The following is a 22731-nucleotide window of genomic DNA, read 5'->3' as shown; positions in this document are numbered from 1 at the left end:
CGGGCTCCCATGGGCACTTCCCTGCCTGGGATTGCACTGTCTCTCAAGCAAGGTCTCTGGGCTCTTCTAGCCCAAACTGCTTTCCAACCCTCACCAAAAGGGTGGAGAACACCACTCTCATCCATCCTGCCCCTCCTCAGTAGTGTACGTGTTGACTGGGACTTGCTGGAGACCACGTCCCTTCCACTGGCATTCTCAGCCATCTAATGGCTGCTGAGATAAGCAAGTGAGAAGAACGTGGGATTTGGCACCAGAAGCCCTAGGTTCCAATTTTAACTCTGCTCGAGCTGTGAGACCCTGGGAAAATACCCTACTCCCTCCAAGACTTAGTTTTGTCACCATTAAAATGAAGGCTGTGATCCCCTCTATCTCTTGGGCTTGTTTCGAGGTTCAGATGAGATAGTGTGAATAGAAGGGATTTTATCAGGGAGAGAGGAGGTAATACAGGCAGGGGGTAAACAAATTCAAACTATACAGAAGGTTATTTAATGAAAATTAAATCTCCCACTGACAGGTCCCAGAATCCCAGGTCCCCTCCCCAGAGATAGCCACTATTACCAGGGACATTCAGTGCAAAAGCATATAAGTGTACACGTCACACACACACTGTTCTGTACCATACATATTTTGGAGATGGTCTTATAGCAGTACACATGGAACTGTCTCCTTTTAACAGCTGCCTAGCATTCCATTGTGTGAATGTACCCAGACCGATTTAGCTAGTTCCCACCCTACAGATGGACATTTGGACTGTTGCCAGTCTTTTGCTATTACAGACAGGGCTGGAGTGAATATCGTTAGACATACGTTTTTGTGTACATGTACGAGAATATCTGTGGGATGAAGTCCTTGAAGTGATGTTGCTGGTTCAAAAGGCACATGCAGGTTTGATCGTAAGATATCACCAGCTTGCCCTTGAAAGAGGGTGTATTGATTTGGCATGACCACCAAGACAGGACTGCCTTCCCCCATTCCCTCATCCACAAAGGGTGTTATTAAACCTTTTGACTGGACAAGCTATGTGGCCCAAAAGAGAAAAAGAAAAAGCAAGAAGAAAATTAAAAAAACAAACACAAAAACTTTTGTTTGACCTTTGGGACTTCCCTGGTGGTGCAGTGGTTAAGAATCCGCCTGCCAATGCAGGGGACACGGGTTTGAGCCCTGGTCCTGGAAGATCCCACATGCTGCGGAGCAACTGAACCCATGTGCCAAAACTACTGAACCTGTGCTCTAGAGCCCGCGAACCACAACTACTGAGCCTGCGTGCTACAACTACTGAAGCCCACACGCCTAGAGCCTGTGCTCCGCAACAAGAGAAGCCACCGCGATGAGAAGCCTGTGCACCGCAATGAAGAGTAGCCCCCGCTCGCCGCAACTAGAGAAAGCCCTCGCACAGCAACGAAGACCGCAACGCAGCCAATAAATAAATAAATAAATAAATTTAAAAAATCTTTTGACCTTTGCTAATCTGATAAGTGAAAACGGTATCTTGTAGTTTTAATTTGCATTTCTTTTATTATGAGTGAAGCTTGAAAGGGAACTGCTCTAGGTATTTCAGGCCAGAGGGGAAGGTGGGTCCAGGACTGTTTGGGCATGCTGCCCTCCCCGAGGAGCCGCTGCCCACCTCACAGGTGCGCTCTCTCTCTCTTCCCAAGGCTCATCACCCTTCCCAATGGGGTCCTCCAGATCCTGGACGTTCAGGAAGGTGACGCAGGCTCCTACCGCTGCGTGGCCACCAACTCAGCAAACCAGCGCTTCAGCCAGGAGGCCCTACTCCGCGTGGCCCACAGAGGTAAAGGGGCTGGTTGGGTGCGGAAACCTGGGGGTTTCTGGAGTCGGCCATTTTGGCGCTGGGAGGGGCCTCAAGTAGTCCAAGGCCTGCCTTCCAATAAGTGACTGGCGAAGCGATAAAGCCCAGAGAAGGCAGGGCCACCCAACAAGTCAGAGATAGAACTGGGGCCGGAACCCAAGACTCCCAGTTCAGGGCTCTCTTCCTGCGAGGCTGTGTGTTCCCTTGAGTTGGGTGGAGGGTCCAGGGCTGGGGACGGGGGCGGGGGAGGGGAGGCGTCTGTGGAGGAGTGTCGGTGCCCTGAAGCCCTGGTCCCCGGCCCTCTGTGTGCCCTGAAGGGGATTCACCCTGCTGCTGCTTGCTGTGCATCTGGCTCCTCATGGTCTGGGGCTCGTGTTCTCTCCATTTCTCTGAAAATCTCCCTTCCCAGGGTGATGCAGTAGGAAGGACACAGGCCTTGGGGTCAGAACGACCTGGTTTGAATCCTGCCTTCTCTGCTCACCATCTGCGTGACCCTGGGTTCCTTATCAAATGTCCAGCTCAGGGAGGTGGTGAGAATCGCTGAGATAAGATTGGGAAGTGCCTGGTGCCTAGCAGGTGCTCAGTAGATCTCACTCCGGGCCTCCCACAAGGGCCTCTCCCTTGCCTCCCTTTGCCATGGCATCTCCCCTCGACCCCCGCCCCTCCGTTCATCTCTTCCCATCCCCCTCCTCATCCCCTACACCTCCACTCCTACCCTGCTTCCTAGGGCTTAGCTGATGCGCTGAGTCTGGTTCGCTCTCCCTCCCGTGCCCGGGGTCTCTGCCTCCACCTGCTGGACAAACCGGGTATTCACCATGTTGACCCAGGGACCCAGTGTCACACTGAGAACTTGGCAGAGAGTTAGTGCTCAGGGGGCTGCCAGGCTGGCAGAAACTCGAACCCATCCCCTGCCTTTCCCACGTGGGAATCGAGGCGCTCTGGAGAAAGGACTTGCTAGAACTAGAAACTATAACTGTTGACTCCAAGTCCAGACTCCAAGTCTACTCTTTTTTTTTCTTTTTTTTTAAATTGGGGTATAGTTGTTTCCAAGTCTACTCTTGACCCTGCTGGTTCTCTGCCTGGAGGGTGGGTTCAATCTGACAGGGAAGAATGGGGGTGGTGTGTCGGAGGTCAGGTTATTCCTCTCCTGGCTCCCAGAGAAAGAGCTCTGAGTTCCAGTCCCAGCTCTGCCGAACTATGCAGCTGCCTTCCCATCTGTCAGCCGGAACCCTGGCTGCTCCCTGCCCCACCTGCCTCACCAGGTGACTGTGAGCATCAGGTGAGGTGCTGCATGTGAAGACGCCTGATGGTAAGGCTGCCTGCTGGCCTGCCCTCTCTCCAGGGTCCCTGGCATCCATCGGGGGGCAGGACGTGGTCATTGTGGCAGCCCCGGAGAACACCACCGTGGTGTCTGGCCAGAGTGTGGTGATGGAGTGTGTGGCCTCTGCTGACCCCACCCCTTTCGTGTCCTGGGTCCGACAAGGTAAGTGGAGGGAGGGGACCTGAGGGCATGGGAGAGGAAGGGTGTGGCATCTCACGCATCCCCAAGTCAAGGAGCTATAAGGGTGCCCATGCAATAGTCACCGACCTTTGGTGTGGTAGGAACTAACTCCTGTCCCAGGGCTGAGTGTGGGTAGGGAGCCTGGACAAAATTAATCATCAGTCCGTGTAGCAAGTTTCCTTTACGAAGCGCGCTAAGTCTGCCACTCACAAAATCACTCTTGAGACCTCACTTGGGGGGTGGGGCACTGGGCTCGGTTTTCCACGTTATGTTTCCATTCCTCACAACAGTGAATGTGTGAGAGCTGGAAAGGGGCCAGCGAGTCAGGTGGAACTTGGACCCTCTGCTGGTCTGTTTAACTACACAGCACCTCCTGGTCCACCCAGTGTGCGGCCACCTTTGTGTGCCTGGCTTCATGCTGGGCACAGTGAATAAAAAAGGGGGGGGCCTGCCCTCTGAACTCACAGTCTGTGCGAGGGAGATAAGCACACATCCATGACGAGAGGCTTGACAGTATCAGGCAGCAAGTGATGAGTGCCAAGTGGGACTGCGTTACAGGAGATGCTATCGATGCTATCAGGGTAATGAGGGTGCCGGCCAAACGTCACCTTGCAGTCTACTGAGCATGCAACCTACTCTCCTGCTGGAGCCCTTGGAGGAGGGTAGGGGCCAGGGCTATTATTCCCAGTGGGCAGATGAGGAACCTGAGGCTCAGAGAGGAATATGGAAAGCCAGGACCCAAACTTTAGAGCCTGTTCTCTTTCTGGTACACCACCCCTTACAGCCCTGTATGGAAGAAAAGCAAGGATTATTTTTGTTTCCATTTGAGAAAAGAAGTGACTTGTGCCAAGTTGATGGCAGAAGTAAGTCTTAAACCCAGCTCTTTTTTTTTTTTTTTTTAATTTATTTATTTGGCTGCGCCGGGTCTTAGATGAGGCACGCGGCATCTTTGTTGCGGCCTTCGGAATCTTTTAGTTGCGGCATGTGGGATCTAGTTCCCCGATCAGGGATCAAACCCAGGCCCTCTGCATTGGGAGCTCAGAATCTTACCCACTGGACCACCGGAAAGTCTCAAACCCAGCTCTTTTTACCCTTTTTCCCCTGGTTCAGTCTACGACCCCACACTGCCTCCTTTTTGTAAGGTTGTATCTCACATTCAAGACTATATTGTGATGAATACATAGAGTTTAAAGAAAAATAAAAACCCAAATGACTACATACCCCCACCAAGCTGATGAGAAAGAACAGTGCTGGTATCTGTGCCTCCCTGACCTGCCCGGCCTCCTTGGACTTGTGACACTTGCCTAGTTAGGGGGATCCTGGGGCCAGCAGGACCCTCATACTATTATTGCGGTAAGCCTGTGGTGTCACCCAGAAGTTCTATTATCAGTGTTTCTCAAATCCTGACCAGGCATCAAGATGACCAGGGAGCTTCTTTTTTTTTTTTTTAGTTTTTAATTTTTTTTAAAATTTTTATTGGAGTATAGTTGATTTACAATGTTGTGTTAGTTTCAAGTGTACAGCAAAGTAAATCAATTATACATATGCATATAGCCACTCTTTTTTAGGTTCTTTTCCCATATAAGTCATTACAGAGTATTAGGTAGAGTTCCCTGTGCTATACAATAGGTCCTTATTAGTTGTCTATTTTATATATAGTAGTGTGTACTATATGTCAATCCCAATCCCAGGGAGCGTCTTAAAACTGCAGACTCCCTCCATTTATGCCTGGAGAGTCATGACCCAGGATTTTTAATGCTTAACAAGTGTCCGAGGTCCTTCTACAGAAAGTGTGGTCTTTGGACCTACCTCCTGGGCATAGTTAGAAATGCAGAATCTGGGGTGCCCTAGGCCTCTGCATCTTAACAAGGTCTCCTGAGATTCTGTGACTTGTGTACACAGTAAGGATTTGCGAATTGCTGTCCCAGAGGGTCCTGACACCTGTGGTTCTGGGATCTCACTTGGAGAAACTCTGCTAATAGCACTCCTGGACAGAGACTGGGAAGAGAGAAGCTGGAAATGGACTTCATTCCTGCCCCTGGGCACTGTTCCTTTTCTAGGAACTTACTCCACTAAGTCAGGGGAGGGGCATGGCTTTTTTGTTTTGTTTTGTTTTCTTCTGATGGCAAAAGTTGTACGTATTCATTGTAGAAAACTAGGGAAAAGGAGAAACAGAAAACATCCCACCACTCAGAGATTAAAATTGTTAACATACGAGCATATTTTCTTCCAGATTTTTTTCTATGCACATGTACATTTTCCCCAAAAATTGAAAGCATGCTATATTTACAGTTCCAAGTCCTATTTTCATTCAACAGTATATCATAAACATCTCCCCATCTTTAAAACTTTTTCGAAAATAATTTTAATAACTATGATAGTCCATCATTTGAATGTCGCCATAATTTAAGTTGCTAGTTCCTGCTATTGAATTTTTAAGTCCTTCCCAGTTGTCCACTATTACAGTTAACACTGCAGTGATCAGCCCCGTTCACAGCTCCCCACCACAGAGTGCCCACAAGTGGAATCCTGGCTTCAAGGTCAAGGTGGAGCCGCTGTTAGCCCTATCAGCATTTACCCTGTCTCAGGCATTGCAACATACCATTTTTAAAAACTTTCCCAATTTGATGGGTGAAAATGAACATCTGTGTTTTGATGTGCATTTCTTTGATTTTGTGAAGTTGAACACTTTTTTGTTTATTGGCCATTTGCATTTCTTCCCTGGATTTTCTGTTCAGGTCCATAAGGGAAGGGCTTTTAAAATGGTTTTCACTTCACATCAAGATAAAAGTCTGCACAGATTCAGATCTTTGGTTCTGGTCCATACCTTTCCAGCCATATGTTCATCATAGCACTGGGCTAAGACCATATGGGAAGAGTGTCCTTCTTGAGAGAAATGAATTTAATAATAATGGTAATAGTAATAACTGACTGGTGTACCGAGCACCTCTTATGTGCCTGCATTGTGCCAGCCAGTCCCACAGACTTTATTCGTTACACTCTCAGAGCAGCCCTTCCAGCGAGGGACCATCTCCCCATTTTACAGACAGAGACACTAAGGGCTCAGAGGAGGTCATCGGTCTAGCAAGTGGAGGAACTGAGATCCCAGCCAGAGACTGTTGTGTTCTCTTCACCCGGGTGTAGAGGGTCTCCCGAGGTCCGGAGGGTGGATGGAGGGGGAGCCCTCAGCTCCCCCCTCCAGCGCTCTCCCTCCTCCCGCAGATGGGAAGCCCATCTCCACCGATGTCATCGTCCTGGGCCGCACCAACCTACTAATCACCAGCGCGCAGCCCCGGCACTCTGGCGTCTACGTCTGCCGAGCTAACAAGCCCCGCACGCGCGACTTCGCAACCGCAGCCGCAGAGCTCCGCGTGCTGGGTGAGGAGGGGAGGAGGGTGAGGGAGGGCGAAGGACCGCGGAGTAGGTGTGGGGGAGACCGGACTAGGGCGGGTTAGCTAGGGCGAGGCCGGGAGGAGAGGAGAGGGGCGTAAAGGGGCGAGTGGGTGTGTCAGAGGGACTGAGGGGCGGTGCTGGAGGATGAAAAAGGGATAGGGCGGGGGGTGGGGCATTGGAGGGGACAGACTAGGTAATTAGAGGAGAGGAAGTGGTGGAAAGAGATTGGAGGATGGAGTGGGGGCGGTGGGACCCAGGTAATGTGGGGAGGGGTGGGACTGAGGTTACTGGGGGGAGATGGAGTGGTCTGAGTGGAGAAAACTGGGGGCAGGGTTGCTCTGGGCTGGCAGAGGGGTAAATCTGATAGGTAAGGGATACTGGGAGGTAGGGGAGAAGGAAATGGTAAGTGCGGGAGCAGGGTTAGATCCAGGAGGAACCAGGGTATTTAGGGGAGGCCGAGGAGGCCTGGGGACAACTCGGAGAGAGAAAGAGAATGGTCAGTGTGGGGCTGGGGTAAAAGGCGGAAGAGAGCTAAAGCTGCACTGCCGAGGGTATTTTGGGGGGACGGGTGAGTCAGGAAGAGGTTAGAATGAGTGGAGGGGATGCGGGAGTCCGTCGGGTATTGGGGGGCGGGAGCCGGGGCCCCTAGTGGCCGGAGCGCGCGGTCAGCGTCCCCCTCCCCTCCCCCAGCCGCCCCTGTCATCTCGCAGGCGCCGGAGGCGCTGTCGCGGACGCGGGCGAGCACCGCGCGCTTCGTGTGCCGCGCGTCCGGGGAGCCGCGGCCCACGCTGCGCTGGCTGCACGACGGAGCGCCGCTGCGGCCCAACGGGCGCGTCAAGGTGCAGGGCGGCGGCGGCAGCCTGGTCATCACGCAGATCGGCCTGCAGGACGCCGGCTACTACCAGTGCGTGGCCGAGAATGGCGCGGGCACGGCGTGCGCCGCCGCGCCTCTGGCAGTAGTGGTGCGCGAGGGGCTGCCCAGCGCCCCCACGCGGGTCACCGCCACGCCGCTGAGCAGCTCCGCCGTTCTGGTGGCCTGGGAGCGGCCCGAGCTGCACAGCGAGCAGATCATCGGCTTCTCCCTCCACTACCAGAAGGCACGAGGTAAGTCTCCCCGGGGCTAAGAGGCCCCAGCAAAGACCTACGCGGGGGCTCTGGTTGGGGAGGGGGGAGGGGGGCGCGGCACAGGCTGGAGGATTGAAGGGTTGCCTTTGGGGATAGGATAGAACGGGATGGGGTGGGAGCCCACAGGAAAGACCTGTGTAGAAATGGGTTAGTACATTTCTCCCTCAGCCACAGTTTGTTATAAGAGAGGAGGGAGAGGATGCTTCTCCTCGCAGGGAAAATGGCTTGGAGCCATTTTCCAATGGTCCTGGAGCCAGCTTGTTAATTGCAGCAGGAGTCACTTCAGTTAGAGGCTGGAAGAGACTTCCTAACCAGTGGAGGAATTAATACAGTGGGACTAGAAGTCAGGGGAGTTTATACTCTCCCACCGAGATTATCTGGAATGATTTAGCTATAAGGAGGCTATTCTAGGGACTGGGACGATATGAAGGGTCCCCAGACAGCTTCCAGCTGGCAAGCCCTCGGGGGTTGCCCTGTGACAGACCGTTTGTCCTCTAACCCTAACCCACTCAGGCATGGACAATGTGGAATACCAGTTTGCAGTGAACAATGACACCACTGAGCTACAGGTTCGGGACCTGGAACCCAACACAGACTACGAGTTCTACGTGGTGGCCTACTCGCAGCTGGGCGCCAGCCGCACCTCCACCCCAGCACTGGTCCACACACTGGATGATGGTAGGGCCTCTGCACCTGCAGTGGGCACCTTGGGGCCCAGAGAATTCCCTGGGGGTGGTAGCTCAGCTTCTCTTTACTAGTGTTCGCCAAGGCACTTTTACCTGCCTTATGCCATTTTTTGTGCCCTGTAAGGGAGCGGGCGAGGGTTCTTCTCCCTAATTTACAGTTGGGAAAACTGAGGCCCAGAAAATTAGTGACTTGCCCAAGGTCAGTAGTACAGCTGGGACTTGAGCCCAGGTCTCATGATTGCCTGTATCAGATGGCCCTTCTCCCCGACACCCACGTACCATCCAGTCAGACAGGAGCCAGTGACAATCCATCGGATGTAGACGATTGTGCCCCCGACCTTATTCTGGCTTCAGGGTGGGAAGGAGGTCCCCTCATCTCCAGCTTGGGGCTCCCCTGAGAGGCTCCCTTTCCTCCCTCAGATCCTGGTCCTGGGCCTACTTCTGACTTGCTGTGTGACCTGGGCAAGTCTCTGACCGCTCCTGGGCCTCACCTTCCACGTCGGTGGAGCAGAGCTCACGCTGATGTTCTTCTGTCTCAGTCCCCAGTGCAGCGCCCCAGCTCTCCCTGTCCAGCCCCAACCCCTCGGACGTCAGGGTGGTGTGGCTGCCCCTGCCCCCCAGCCTGAGCAACGGGCAGGTGGTGAAGTACAAGATAGAGTACGGTTTGGGAAAGGAAGGTGAGTGGGGGCAGGACACGGGGCTCCACCTGGCTGGGAATCGTTGGTGTGAAGGGTTGATCAGAGTGGCTGGGGGCCTGAGCGGAGCTGTGGAGTAGGGCAAGGTGAACCTGGAAAAGGGGAAGGTGGGCTGGGGGTTGGGAGGGCAGGAGAGAAAGGGAAGGCGAAGAGGGCTAGCTCAAGACAGGGGGAGGCCTGGGGTCTAGCCCCACCTCCTCTACGGCTGCGGTGCGAAATCCTGTTGAGTCCCTGCCTCAGTCTCTTTGTCTGTGAAATGAGGCAGGTAACCTAGGTAATCCCTGGGGTCCCTTCCAGCTCAAAAAGCAGATGAGGGATAGGGAGGTGGAGAGTGTGCTTGTGGGATTGAGAGAAATGAGGCATGGGGGGGTGTGTGTGTTAGGACAGATGTCAGGAATCTAGGGGAGGAGGTGTGAAAGGGATGGAGAGATTGGAGAAGGCGAGTGGCTGGGGGCCAGGATGAGGGTGGGGAGGGAGGGAAGGAAGGGTGAGGAAGGGGGCTTGGGTGGTTGGCAGGGCTCCGGAAGGTAGGCGGTGCTTGATGGCCTTCACAGCCAGCGCCTCGTGCCCGCGCCCTGGTGTGTGCGTGGGGTGGTTACTGACAGCTCCTGGGGCGGTGGGGGGTGTGTGCCATGATTCTCCCCGCTCTGAGCCGAGGCTGATGGCTGTGTCAGCCAGAGTTGGAGGCCCAGGAGTCAGCCCTGGAGCATGGAGTCCGTCCGGGCACTGAGGGTCTCAGGCTCCAATGGGCCCTGAGGAACCAGGACCTGAGGTGGAAAAGTCGGTGTAGGGGAGTTTAGGAGTCCTGGTCCTTAGGTGGCCACCCAGAGCCAGTCTCTTCTGTCCCAGCAGATCAGATTTTCTCCACCGAGGTGCCAGGGAACGAGACACAGTTTACACTGAACTCACTTCAGCCCAACAAGGTGTATCGAGTGCGGATTTCGGCCGGCACAGGGACGGGCTACGGGGCCCCCTCCCAGTGGATGCAGCACAGGACGCCCAGTGTGCACAACCAGAGCCACGGTACGGGGTCAGAGGGGACAGTTGGGGTGATGCGTGTGCCTTTGTGAGTGTATGTTTGCCCTTGGAACCCAGACCCAGCCACCTCCTCCATCAGAGACGTTCCATGGCTCCCCCTGCTCGATGGGCAAGGGAGGATGGGTGAAGAGGCGAAGGGCTGGCCTTTGCAGACACCCCTGAGCTCGTGTTTCCTTTCCATCTGCTGTGTGACTTTGGACAGACCATTCACAACTCTAAGACTTCATTTACTGCCAGGTGTGGCATGAGGATTAATTAATGTAAACAAAATGTTTAGTACATAATTAAAACTTGTTAAATAGTAGCTGCTTCCATGATTATGATTGTTGTGGGTTTGGTTGAGAGGCCCAATAGTAGAGTGGTTAAATGCAGTCAAAACCTGGCGCACATACTATCTGTGTGACCTTGGGCAAGTTACTTTTATGAGCCTCAGTTTTCTTATCTGTAAAACAGGGATAATAGTATTTTTGTTATTTTATAGGGTTGTGAGAATAAAGTTAAAATAAATGGTACAAAGTGCTTAGAACAGCATCAGACACATAGTGAGCTGCCCACTCTTAGGCTTCCAAGTAGGGCTCCCCACTTCCAATGGCTCCATCCCTCCTTCCCGGCTTTAGCAATCCCTGTGATCCCCTTACCAGCCGGTACTCATGCATTCATTCCTTCAGAAGAATTCTAGAGCCCTACTCTAAGCGAGGTACTGTCAGCCCTGCCCCAGAGGTGCTCCTTGCTAACCTCTTTGCAAATGCCCAGGAGACATCCCTGCATTCCCAGCACTTGTGGAAAAGTGAGCTGTCCTCTAGACCGAGCCTGGGCCTGGCCCTTAGGCTGGTGGCTGAATGGTGATGCATTGGGAGAAGGCTGGCAAGGCTCTCACTCAATGCTGTCTTCCTGCTTTTTGCTTCCTCGTGTCTCTTCCCTCCTCCCTTCCCTGGCCTCCTCCTCCTCCTCCCTTCCTGCTCCTCTGCCCCCAGTCCCTTTTGCCCCTGCAGAGCTGAAGGTACGGGCAAGGATGGAGTCCCTGGTCATATCATGGCAGCCACCCCCTCACCCCGCTCAGATCTCTGGCTACAAACTGTACTGGCGAGAGGTGGGGACAGAGGAGGAGGAGGCAGATGGCGAGAGCCCTCCAGGGGGCCGTGGAGACCAGGCTTGGGATGTGGGGCCTGTCCGGCTCAAGAAGAAAGTGAAGCAGTATGAGCTGACCCAGCTAGGTGAGGAGGGCCAGGTGGGGAGGGATGAGATGGACATAGCTCCAGCGGGAGACTGGACAAGCGGGGTCAGTGGCTGGAGATGGAATCTCCCTGGGGATGAGAGAACGACCCCAGAGGTTCCTCTAGCCAGTGAGTGACCCCCATGACCTTCCCCAGTCCCTGGCCAGCTGTACGAGGTGAAGCTCGTGGCATTCAACAAACATGAGGATGGCTATGCGGCAGTGTGGAAGGGCAAGACGGAAAAGGCTCCCACCCCAGGTGAGGGGGCTGGGGAAGCGGGGAAGGAGGTCTCAGTCAGCAGGTCTGTGTGTGGTCTCCTTTCCCTTTCCTCTGGGCCAGCTCTGGTGGTCAGGTTGTCTGGAAGCTTCAGCCACCCGCAAACCCATTCTACTAGGCTCTTCTAGGTTACAGAGAGAAGCTCCAGCTTGTGCACTGTCTTGTAGGTCTGCTTACCGTGTTTTCATTATCCATGAACAGTGCTAATACGGAAGGTTTGGAAAAACCCCATGGTTCATCAGTGACTTCTGACTCCAAGTTTGACCTTTAAACAATTTTTAAAATACTTCCACCTACATTGCACTGTCTATCAGATTATCCCTCTGCTGTAGGCAGGGAGGGTATCCCTTTGTGGCCCACCAGGAAACTGAGGCTCAGGATCTTAGCTGAGGCTGCTGCAACAAAACATTATAGACTGGGTGGCTTGAACAACCAGTTCTGGAGGCTGGGAAGTCCAAGATCGAGACCCCAGCAGAGCCAGTGTCTGGTGAAGACCTGCTTCCTGGTTCATAGACCATAGGCCGTCTTCTCGCTGTGTCCTCACATGGCAGAAAGAGGGTTGGAGAGTTCCCTGGGGTCTCTTTTATAAGGGCACTGTTATGGACTGAAAATGTGTGTCACCCCAGAATTCATATGCTGAAACCCTCCACTCCAATGTGATGTAATAGGAGGTAATTAGGATTAGATGATGTCATGAGGGTGGAGCCTTCATGAATGGGATTAGCACCCTTATCAGAGTCACAAGAGAGCTTGCTCCCCTTTTCTGCTCTGAAGATACAGTGAGAAGTCAATAGTCTATAACCCAGAAGAGGGCCTTCACCAGAACTTGACCACACTGGCACCCTGATCTCAGACTCCAGAACTGTGAGAAATAAATTTCTGCTGTTTATAAGCCACCCAGTCTATGGTTGTTTGTCATAGTAGCCTGAACAGGCTACTAATCCCTAAGACAGGACCCACCATATGTTCAAATTTCAACATATGAACTTTGGGGGGGCACAAACATTCATTCCATAAAACTTTTCTACATCCTTTACAAACATTAACTAATTTAATCCTCCTAACAACCCTATGAGGTGTTGGTACTATTATCTGCCCCACTGACAGAATGGGGAATGGAGACGCAGAGAGGTTAATTAACTTCTCCATAGTCACACAGCTACTAAGTGGCAGAGTTGGAATTTGAATCAGGGCAGCCTGGCTCCAGAATCTGTGCTCTTAATTGCCATGATTTGCTGTCTCTCTCTATTACATTCCTACATACTAGTGTTCCACAGGCTGCTATCTGTATGCTCTTGGCAAAAATCACTTAAATTCTTGGGAGCCTCAGTTTCCTCATCTGTGAAGTGGGAATGGTGCTACCCAACTCACAGGATCAAAAGAGACTGGGTAAAAGAAAGTGCCTTGGGAACTGCAAACCACTATACATATTAAGGGATGAGTATCCTCCCTCCATTCCCACACTCTAATTTTCACCCTCCAGACCTGCCCATCCAGAGAGGGCCACCCCTGCCCCCTGCCCATGTCCATGCAGAATCAAACAGCTCCACATCCATTTGGCTTCGGTGGAAAAAACCAGACTTCACCACAGTCAAGATTGTCAACTACACAGTGCGCTTCAGCCCCTGGGGGCTCAGGAATGCCTCCCTGGTCACCTATTACACCAGGTGGGAAGAGGGGGCTGATGCTGTGAATGGGGAGGAAGAGCAGACAGTGGGGAAGAAGGCAGCAGGTGGTGATGAGGAGAGGGGACCTGGGGGTTCAGGGACATTTCATGACTCATGTGTTAAACTGGGGGCACATTGAGGGTCTGATGACCAGATGGTGACAGATGGAAAAGGGGAGTCCATCCAGTCCCATCCCCTCACAGGAGAGCCTTGTACTCAACCCTAGGAAACGTCACTCAGGACAGACCTATTTCTTCAACTTCACGTGATGGGGAAGAGACAGCCCAGCTGCTGTCCTGAGAGGTCCCCAGTTAGATGGGGAGACAGAGACCCTGACCTGGGGAGCTGTTTGTTTGGCAGAGGAAACAAAGCATAAAAAGAAATAGATATATACAGTTGCAGCTGAAATAAAATTAAGTCAAGGAAAAGAAGCATCAGAGATGGTCCCTTGGGTAGAGAATGATGTGGATTAATCCAGGAATGTTTCCTGGAAGAGGGGCCTGGCTTGGGGATTGGACATGGAGCCCGATACATACATACAGTACATCCAGACCTCTCTGCAGGTCCTCTGGATGGTGTTAGTGGCCCCCATGGGGCTGGGGTAGGGGAGTAGATTTGGAGGGGCCTGCCCTGCTAGGGGGGTGTGTCTGAGAGCCCTGGTCACGTTTCTTGCCTTGGCAGCTCTGGAGAAGACATCCTCATTGGCGGGCTGAAGCCATTCACCAAATACGAGTTTGCGGTACAGTCCCACGGCGTGGACATGGACGGGCCTTTCGGCTCCGTAGTGGAGCGCTCCACCCTGCCTGACCGTGAGTGGCCCCCAGTCCATCTTTCAGGGAACTCCTTCTTGCCCCAGCACCCCTCTTGTGAAGCGCCCCTCAGAACCCCATGAGTGTCCGTCATTTGCTCTGCATCTCTGTAGGCAGTCCTGTGCTGGTCTTAACCATATTTACTCACAGATATCATAACATAAGATTTAGAGGAGTGGTTTCTTTTAAGAGGCTGTGGGAAGACCTCAGCGAGCTGTGAGGGGGGCCAGGTCTGGAGGCAGGCATCCTGGGTTCTGCGTTTGGGTCCCCGACATCCCCCTGACACACACAGAGACTTAGGCAGTCCCCTTCCCCACGAAGGGCCTGTGGGTCCTCATCTGTCAAAAGAGAGGATGGGACCATTCGCTTTGCAGGTCTGTGACTCTGGAACCCTCTGGAAATGCATCTGAAGACAAGTGGATTTTTGTTCTCACAGCAGAGGCTCTTTGGTGCTTCCAGTCCTAAGACTGCTCACCTTTCTATTGACAGACCTTTGTCCCTGATCTGAAATAGGAAGACACGTGTAGGGTAGGGTGGGGAGGCCCTCTACCCTCATGGATTCACTTTTTAAAAAACTGCTTACAGGTTGTTTCTCACCCACCCATGACTTCAGTTCTTATGGTCTTAAACTGTGTGCGGAGTTTAGGGAGACCCCAGTGTTTTCTCCAAGGAGACTCTATGATATTGGATCCCCAGCACAACTGACCAGGCTACAGAGGGGGGAATGTTTTCTCCTTTCGCAGATGGGGAGACGAGCCTGAGAAGCAGAAAGTCACCTAGGATCAAGGAGGGTTCTGGCAGCCCATGGTGCTGTGGCTCTGTTATGCCTTAGAGCCCTGGGTCCCCATCCCACCCTCTGTTGGGCCTCGAAAACCTGAGCCCCCAAATCTCTGTCCCTTCCCAACACACCAGCCACCTTGTGTCCCTCCTTCTTCCCCTTCCTCATTCACTCCCGCCCCCCAGGATCAACTTCTTCTCTGAAAAAAAAAACACAAAGCCTTTCAAGGTGTTGCTTCTCCCACTTGCGGTTCCCCTGACCCTGAGGACTCATGCCAGGGGCAGGCGTAGACAGAGGCTACACAGGGCATCAACCAACTTTACTTGAAGATTTCAGGTGGCAAGGGGAGTTAGGAACTTTAAATGATAAAATATTTCAAACACTCTTTTTATATTAAATGTTACCACGGAATAGATGAATTTAAAAGAAAAGGTAAGCTTTCCGAAAACTTCTGAGCTCTGCCCCTAGGTCCCTAGAATACCAGACAGTGTCTTCAACCCTTGGAAGTATTTGGGTGTGGAAGTTTGAGGAGCTCTGCTCCAAGGAGTGGAAAAGAGTTTCTGAGAGGGGACGAATGGTGGTGAAGCCCCTTCCTCAACTGTATTCCAGAAATTCCCCAGTGAGAGACCAGACCTCATTCTGCTTTGTGGTTTGTGGTTTGTTCCAGTGAAGGAGGAAGCAGGGAGGCTATGTCCTCATGCCCTGGCTCCCAGCTGCCCCCAGAGCTGGGGCTCTCAGTGACCCTGCCTCTCCCCGTCTCCCCTCCTGACCCCCAGGGCCCTCCACGCCCCCATCCGACCTGCGCCTGAGGCCCCTGACGCCATCCACCGTTCGGCTGCACTGGTGCCCCCCCTCGGAGCCCAACGGCGAGATTGTGGAGTATCTGATTCTCTACAGCAACAACCGTACCCAGCCTGAGCACCAGTGGACCCTGCTCACCACCGAGGGTGAGGGCTCGCGCCCCAGGGCATCTGAGCAAGAGTTTCTCCACCCTCTCCCCACTTTCCAGCCTCCCCAGTGGCTGGTTAGTAGTGAGCTCGCCGCTGAGGTTTGTTCTAGGAGGAGCAGGCAGAAGCTACCGCCTGAGGGGGAGAAGCAGATTCTCTCAGGGCCACTTCCCAGCCCATCCCTGCAGCCCACCCCGACCCAGTTCACCAACCCTGCTCTCCCTGCCTTCCCCACGCCCCCCCCCCCCCGCAGGAAACATCTTCAGTGCTGAGGTCCACGGCCTCGAGAGCGACACTAGGTACTTCTTCAAGATGGGGGCGCGCACGGAGGTGGGGCCTGGGCCCTTCTCTGGCCTGCAGGATGTGATTACTCTCCAGGAAAAGCTCTCAGGTAAGAGGCAGGAAGGCAGGAAGGGGTGGGGTCCATCCTGGGGCAGCCCAAGCTCTCTAGAGCCCCCCCACGCAGTTGACTTCTAACCCTCAAGCCATCTCTTCCAAGGTCCTGCCTCTGGGCATGACTACACTTTCATTGTTTTGGACAAGTGCCCTCTTCATCTGGTGTGGAGAGGACAAATTTGAAGGGAAGATGGGTGTGGTTCGGTGGTGATTCATTTGAGAGGTTAGATTTGCGGGAGACTGGCTTGGTTTCTTTGGGAGATTGCTTTGGTTGAAGGACTGGCTTGGAAAGGTGACGAGATTTATGGGGTGGAGGTCTTGGGCAATGGGACTGGCTATGTAATCTGCAGGGCCCGGTGTGAAAGGAAAATGTGGGGTCCCTTATTTAAAAACGGGGAAGAATTTCCAGATGGTGACAGCAGAGCATTAAACCAAGGCCAGAGCCCTTCTAAGCATGGGCCACATGCCCCTGCAGGTGTTGCACACCTGCAAAACCAGCCCTGTTAGGCAGGCAAGAGGTGTGTTTCACTGAAAGGCCAGGCTGATGGGGAGGAACCACAACTTCTGGATGCCCAGTGAGAGAGAGGTAGTGGTGGTCTCTGTGAGTCCATGGGGCCCTCCTGTCCTTGCCTGAGAAGATTTCACGTGTCCAAAGGGTGAGACTCAGGCCAGGGGTCTCTGGAGGAAGCCGCAAGTCCTGGTCTATGAACCCTGGGTTCTCTCCTGTCCTCCACCTGTTCTGTTCCCTCCCTCTCCCCCGCCAGACTCTTTGGACGTGCACTCTGTCACGGGCATCATCGTGGGCGTCTGCCTGGGCCTCCTCTGCCTCCTGGCCTGCATGTGCGCTGGCCTGCGCCGTGGCCCCCACCGGTGGGTGAAGGAACCAGTCTGACCGCAAAGAGGAGAGGTTTCCAGAAGGGCTGCAGAGATGAGGGAGCAGGGAAAGTGGCCATGATTTGCTCTGGGCACTCCCAGCAGCCCCATTAAAGTTGACTCTGGGATGAAGGGGTTGGGAGTGATGACCTCATGAGAGTAGGGGGTGGGTTTAGGGAAGCCCCCCAGCATATCCCCTCAGCAAGGGCAGGCGTAGGTAGAGCTGCCTCTCTGCCGCTTCCTTGGTAGCTGAGAGCATCTTGCAAAGAGGGACCCCAACTCTCCAGATGCCTGGAGCCAAGGGAGGAAGGACCCCAGTGTAGTGTCGCAGCTGTTTTGAACAATCACAGAATTTCTTATTCATTGCACAGACCGGGAAATTAAGTCTCAGAGATGTGTAGGAACCTGCCCAGGGATACAGGCTGGACTAGATACCAGTCCCACGCCCACCCCTCTCTTTGACCACTGTGCTGTCCCCCATGTTCCCTTCCAGGGAAGCCCTCCCGGGCCTGTCCTCCACGGCCACTGCTGGGAACCCCACGCTGTACTCCCGAGCCCGCCTTGCCCCCCCCAGCCCCCCGGCTGCCCATGAACTGGAGTCCCTTGTGCACCCCCGTCCCCAGGATTGGTCCCCACCACCCTCAGACATCGAGGACAGGGCTGAAGTGCACAGCCTTATGGGTGGTGGCGGTCCTGACTGCCGGGGTCACTCCAAGAGAAAGGTGAGCCTGGGTAGGTCCAAGCCCCACACTGTGGCTCATGCCCAAATAGGACACCAGGGGGCGCGAGAGCGCAATGTGTGACCCCGTGAGAGAGCCCCTTCCCTCCTCCCCCCTCCCCTTCCTGGGCCAGCTGCAGAAGAAAAGGCACACTCTCCCTCCTCCTTGAAAGGGTTGGGAGGGCAGGGAAGCAGATGGGCCTCCATCCCTGGCAGAATAGGTCAGCCTGGTTCTCAGGAAGGAGGGGAGGGCCCCTGATGGGCTGTTTGCGGTTGATTCGGGGTGGCCAGAACACCCAGATCCCTCCTCATCCTGGGAGCTGGGGAGACCTCTAAGACCCGGCTCTCCCCAGTATGGGGAAAAGAGGCTGGTCAGTTTGGAGGTGGTCAAGTGGGACCGGGATCCGGATAAGGTGGGCCCACACAGGGCAGATCCCCTCCATCCTAGCCGTGGTGGCTCATCCTGCATTCTCTGACCAGCCAGCGCAAACCCCTGAGTCTTTCCTCATCCTTTCCCTGCCTCTGTGGTGAAGGAGACCCTGCCTGGCTCAGAAACCTCTGGGCTTTTCTGCAGGAGGATCTTTCTATCCTCAAATTCACCCCCAGACTCTCAGCCCATTCTGTGCTCCTCCCTACAGCCTTGGGGAGGGAGGTAGCAAGGGGGCCAAGAGAGTCCGTGGAGGGAGCTCCATCCACTTCCCTCTCATACTTCACAGTCAAGCTCTCAATGCTCCCACTTCTCTTCCTGTGCAGATCTCCTGGGCTCAGCACGGTGGGCCGAGCTGGGCAGGTTCCTGGGCAGGCTGTGAGCTGCCCCAGGCAGGCCCCATGCCCTCTCTGACCCGGGCCCTGCTGCCCCCTGCTGGAACCGGGCAGACGCTGTTGCTGCAGGCTCTGGTGTATGACGCCATAAAGGTCAGTGTCCTGGGAGGAACGGGGAGGGAAGGAGAGGAGGGTCCCCGCGTTTGTGCAGAGCAAGTAGTGAATCCTCTGGAGAGCCCTGGTGGTAACTTCCCTGGGGCTAAAAGTCTAGCCAGCAGATCCGTGGAGCCTCTAAAGGTGAGTGGATGGAGGGCAGGCCAGTTTGGGAGAACCTGTATTTCTCTGGGCTGGGGACAATCCCTCCTCTACCTAGACCTAAGTGGGCCACAGCAGAATTACATGGATCTGACGGTGCACCCGGCCTGAGTGCACTCAGCCCTTCCTCCTATTCACTGAGGCCCTGACTGAATCTGGTACCTCTGGAACTCCTCAGCAAGGGCAAATGCGTAGTATTTCCCTGCCTTCCCATGGATCTGATCATCATCTCTTTTAGGACAGTCACTGTTCTTCCTTTACCAACTCCCATGTAATATATAACGGGCTCTGGGCTGGGGGTCAGTCTCTCTCCATCACAAGAATGATGGTCATTCTTCTGATGGTCACTCTCAGTGATGGTTTTGTGTCCTCCTCTCTGACCAGGGCAATGGGAGGAAGAAGCCGCCCCCAGCCTGCAGGAACCAGGTGGAGGCCGAAGTCATTGTCCACTCTGACTTCAGTGCATCCAAAGGGAACCCTGACCTCCACCTCCAAGACCTGGAACCTGAGGATCCGCTGCCTTCAGAGGCTGCTGACCTCACTTTGGGTGTTATGGATCTCAGGCAAGGGGCAGACTGGCTGGACAGGGAGCTGGGAGGGTGTGAGCAGGCAAGCCCTGGGCCAGACAGACTTACCTGCCTGCCAGAGGCAGCCAGTGCCTCTTGCCCCTACCCGGACCTCCAGCCCAGTGAGGCTCTGGAGGAGGCCCCAGGGAACAGCTGCCAGCCAAAGGCCCCCTGCCCTCCAGCAGCCAGCCCAGGCCTGCCCAGAGCCCCAGTCTCCTCCTCTGCTTAGCTCCCTCGAGGGCACAGTTTAGGGCAGGCTGGTATGGATCATGGGACATGACACGTGTGGCCACACATGTACACGTGTCTGCCTGCAGGTACTGACCGTCATCAAGCCATTTGGAGCCTCCTAGGGTGCTTTGGCTCAGGGGAGAGGAAGAAGTGGATTATTCACTCTTCCCCACCCATGCTCTGTGACACGTGTGGTAGGCGAGAGACACGTGAAGCACAGCTATACGCGCTGTACACGTGTGAAGCGCATGTGCGTGTGCTGGTTGGTGAGCTGGGAAACCTTGGCCCGGGCAGTCACTACGGCCTACTCCGTCCTCCAGGTCAGGACAGTGCCCCAGCGTGGTCCGTCCCCAGCCCTGTGGGCCCCCACCTCCGTCACCCAGCCTTTTATTACACACTCTGAGAGTGTCTCCAATGCCCTGTCTGACAGAGACAGCCCCAGCCCACTTCCTGTCTGGCTGGGCTGAGTGCAAGCAGGCTCTGAATGCCTAACGCTTTAGCTGCATCACCTCTGCCATGTCCCCGGTGCCCAAATTGAGAGGGTGACTCTGGCTCCCCTCAGAGCAACTCTGCATCTAGTGTTGTAATTGGGGAAGTGCCTAGTTTTGAAAATCTGCTTTCTCTTGCTCTCCCCTCCTTCCTCCCCGCTCACTCCTCTAGTGTCTGTCTCCCAGTCCCCCTGCTTTCCCAATCCTAGTGCCCTTCTCTTCCTCCCTGATACCCCTTCCTTTCCTCTCTGCCCTTTCTCTGTCTCCTCTTTCCGTCTGTCTCTGCTGTCTCTCCCACCTCTCCCACACTGTGTCATGTGGTTCTCCTGCCTGGGTTCAATCTCTGCATCCTTCCCTAACAACATGACTACCTCATGTCTGTTCAAGGCCAGAGCGTGACTCCTGTGTCTGCCATCCACTTCAGCCGTCATCCTCCCACCCCCTTCCCATCTGTGCCTCCGTAGGCCCCTTCCCCAGGCAAACTGCCTACCCCCAGTGCAGGTTTGGAAAAGACCTTTCAGCTTCCCTTGCATCTTTCTGCCTGTGATTGAGATCGGAGGGTTCTCCTTGGAGGGGATAAATGCAAGTCATACAAGGGGGGTTTTGAGACAAGGAAAGGGGAACACAACCCAGAAGCTTGGGGTAAAATTACTCCCTCCCTTCTAGGCAGGCAGGCAGATTTGCTGGATGGAGGGGTTTGGGGACCTTCCTTCCCAGTTGAGACTAGAAGGGTAGAAGGGGATGGAAATTAGGGGATCCATGGCCCCACCGCTTCCCACTCTGTGCACCTTGAACATGAGCTGACGGCATGGAGGTGGAAGGAATCTCATCCTCTTGCGGTGCTGGAAGGGAGGGCTTCACACAGGACTAGGGTGATGGGCTCATTTCATTTTGTCTTTTCTTTAAATTCAATCCTGAAGTCATTTTCTGTTGACCCACCACACAGGGACAAGCTTGACTTCTGTTTCCTGTGGAGAGAAAACAAGGTCATTTATTTGATTTTGCACCTCAGCCTCTCATAGGAGCATCGAGTATGCGGTCTTTTCTCCCTGCATTCATCTTTTCTAACTGAGCAGCACATCAAGGGTTAACTCTGGCTTCTGGGCCAAATTAGAAATAACCAGTCTATCTTTCCTTTTTTTTTTTTAAATGGTGAAATGTCTCTCAGCGGAGTTGCAGCTTTCTCAGCCCCTTTCAGCATCTGTGTTTATTACACTCGGGTGTCACTCACGTTTGACATCCGCACCTACATTTCCTCCTCCTCCCCCTCCTTCAGGCAGCCTATGATAACACTAAAGATTATTAATGTTGGTTTTGTATCTCGTTAGGACAGAATTGTCACTTGTACTGTTTCTGTAGCATTCAGCGTTGCTGTGGCTAACACTACTGTATATGTTTCATCACTGCTCTGAAGGTCAAAAGCCTCATTTTATTTTGCTGGTTTGATTTTTTTATTTTCTAAAGGAAAAAAAAAAAAAACAAAAACTGCCCTGAATTAAATGGCTGTTCTAACAGTAGGCTCTTAGCATTACAGCACATAGTCATTTTTCATGTTCTTGTTTAACAGGCAGTGAGGTTCTGGTTTAAATTAAATAGCTGCAAATGAGACAATTTATAACCCATTAGGTTGGGTGGAAAATTGTTTCTCAAAAGCAAATAAGTAATAAATCTGGTATCTGCCTATAACTCACAGTTGATAAGAAAGTGGCCATTACTCACTAGCATTATATATGATTTGGTCTCTGGGTAATTTGGAAGTGTTAGGTTTGTGTCTTTGCAACAGTATTTTTATTAGAAAAGAGTCCATTGGCCTTTTACAGGGTATTAATCCCTTTGTCATCTACCATCGATGCCTTACGGTTTTTGAGTCTCATTTAAAAACCTTTTCTTGATGCATGACAAGTGTAATCGGTACCTGCTCATTTATTTGTCTGTAGTTTTGCTGTATTATTTAATTATTTTTCCAGTGTTTTTTTCTCCTTACAAGTATGATATTCTTTAGTGTTAAGCCAAGGCATTGATCATGTATCTGTCCCTATAATGAGTTAATAAACTATTTTCCAAAAATGTTCTCTTTTGGAACCAAATGACTAGAATTTCCTCAGCCTTTCTGCACGAGAGAATGTATTTCCTACCAGGATGGGAAATGTTGGTTTTTGAGGGAAAGAGCAGGTGGTTATAAGAAAGAACTGATCTATCTCTGAAAAAAAGGTAACCCTTGTACATTGCTGATGGGAATGTAAATTGGTACAGCCACTGTGGAAATCAGTATGGAGGTTTCTCACAAAACTAAAAATAGAACTACCGTATGACCCAGCAATCCCACTCCTGGGTATATATCAAAACAAAAACCAAAACGCTAATGTGAAAAGATACATGCACCCTAGCGTTCATAGCAGCATTATTTACAATTGCCAAGATACGGAAGCAACCTAAGTGTTTC

At 53.1% G+C, this 22731-nt stretch overlaps 1 protein-coding gene across 6 annotated transcripts in view; it reads left to right on the top strand.

Moving 5' to 3' along the window:
• The window catches only part of IGDCC4 (immunoglobulin superfamily DCC subclass member 4), a 37889-nt gene extending 15532 nt beyond the window's left edge, over positions 1–22357 (top strand). For 4 of the 6 annotated variants that reach the window (XM_082383239.1, XM_082383242.1, XM_082383237.1 and 1 more), the window contains exons 4-20: positions 1656–1792; positions 3153–3293; positions 6534–6689; positions 7395–7808; positions 8343–8507; positions 9055–9192; positions 10063–10233; positions 11223–11462; positions 11619–11720; positions 13222–13405; positions 14087–14214; positions 15769–15939; positions 16193–16330; positions 17100–17205; positions 17702–17930; positions 18680–18841; positions 19388–22357. In XM_082383239.1, coding sequence (XP_082239365.1) covers positions 1656–1792; positions 3153–3293; positions 6534–6689; positions 7395–7808; positions 8343–8507; positions 9055–9192; positions 10063–10233; positions 11223–11462; positions 11619–11720; positions 13222–13405; positions 14087–14214; positions 15769–15939; positions 16193–16330; positions 17100–17205; positions 17702–17930; positions 18680–18841; positions 19388–19798 — 3193 coding nt within the window. In that variant the 3' untranslated portion in view covers positions 19799–22357. The remainder of the gene's footprint in view (positions 1–1655; positions 1793–3152; positions 3294–6533; positions 6690–7394; positions 7809–8342; positions 8508–9054; positions 9193–10062; positions 10234–11222; positions 11463–11618; positions 11721–13221; positions 13406–14086; positions 14215–15768; positions 15940–16192; positions 16331–17099; positions 17206–17701; positions 17931–18679; positions 18842–19387) is intronic. The other 2 variants (XM_082383240.1, XM_082383238.1) reach the window with 2 other exon arrangements.
• The last annotated feature ends 374 nt before the right edge of the window (positions 22358–22731 follow it).

Source organism: Balaenoptera borealis (assembly GCF_965194805.1).
Source record: "Balaenoptera borealis genome assembly, chromosome: 3".
Classification (NCBI taxonomy): Eukaryota; Metazoa; Chordata; class Mammalia; order Artiodactyla; family Balaenopteridae; genus Balaenoptera; species Balaenoptera borealis.
This window is presented reverse-complemented; position numbering and strand designations above follow the sequence as displayed.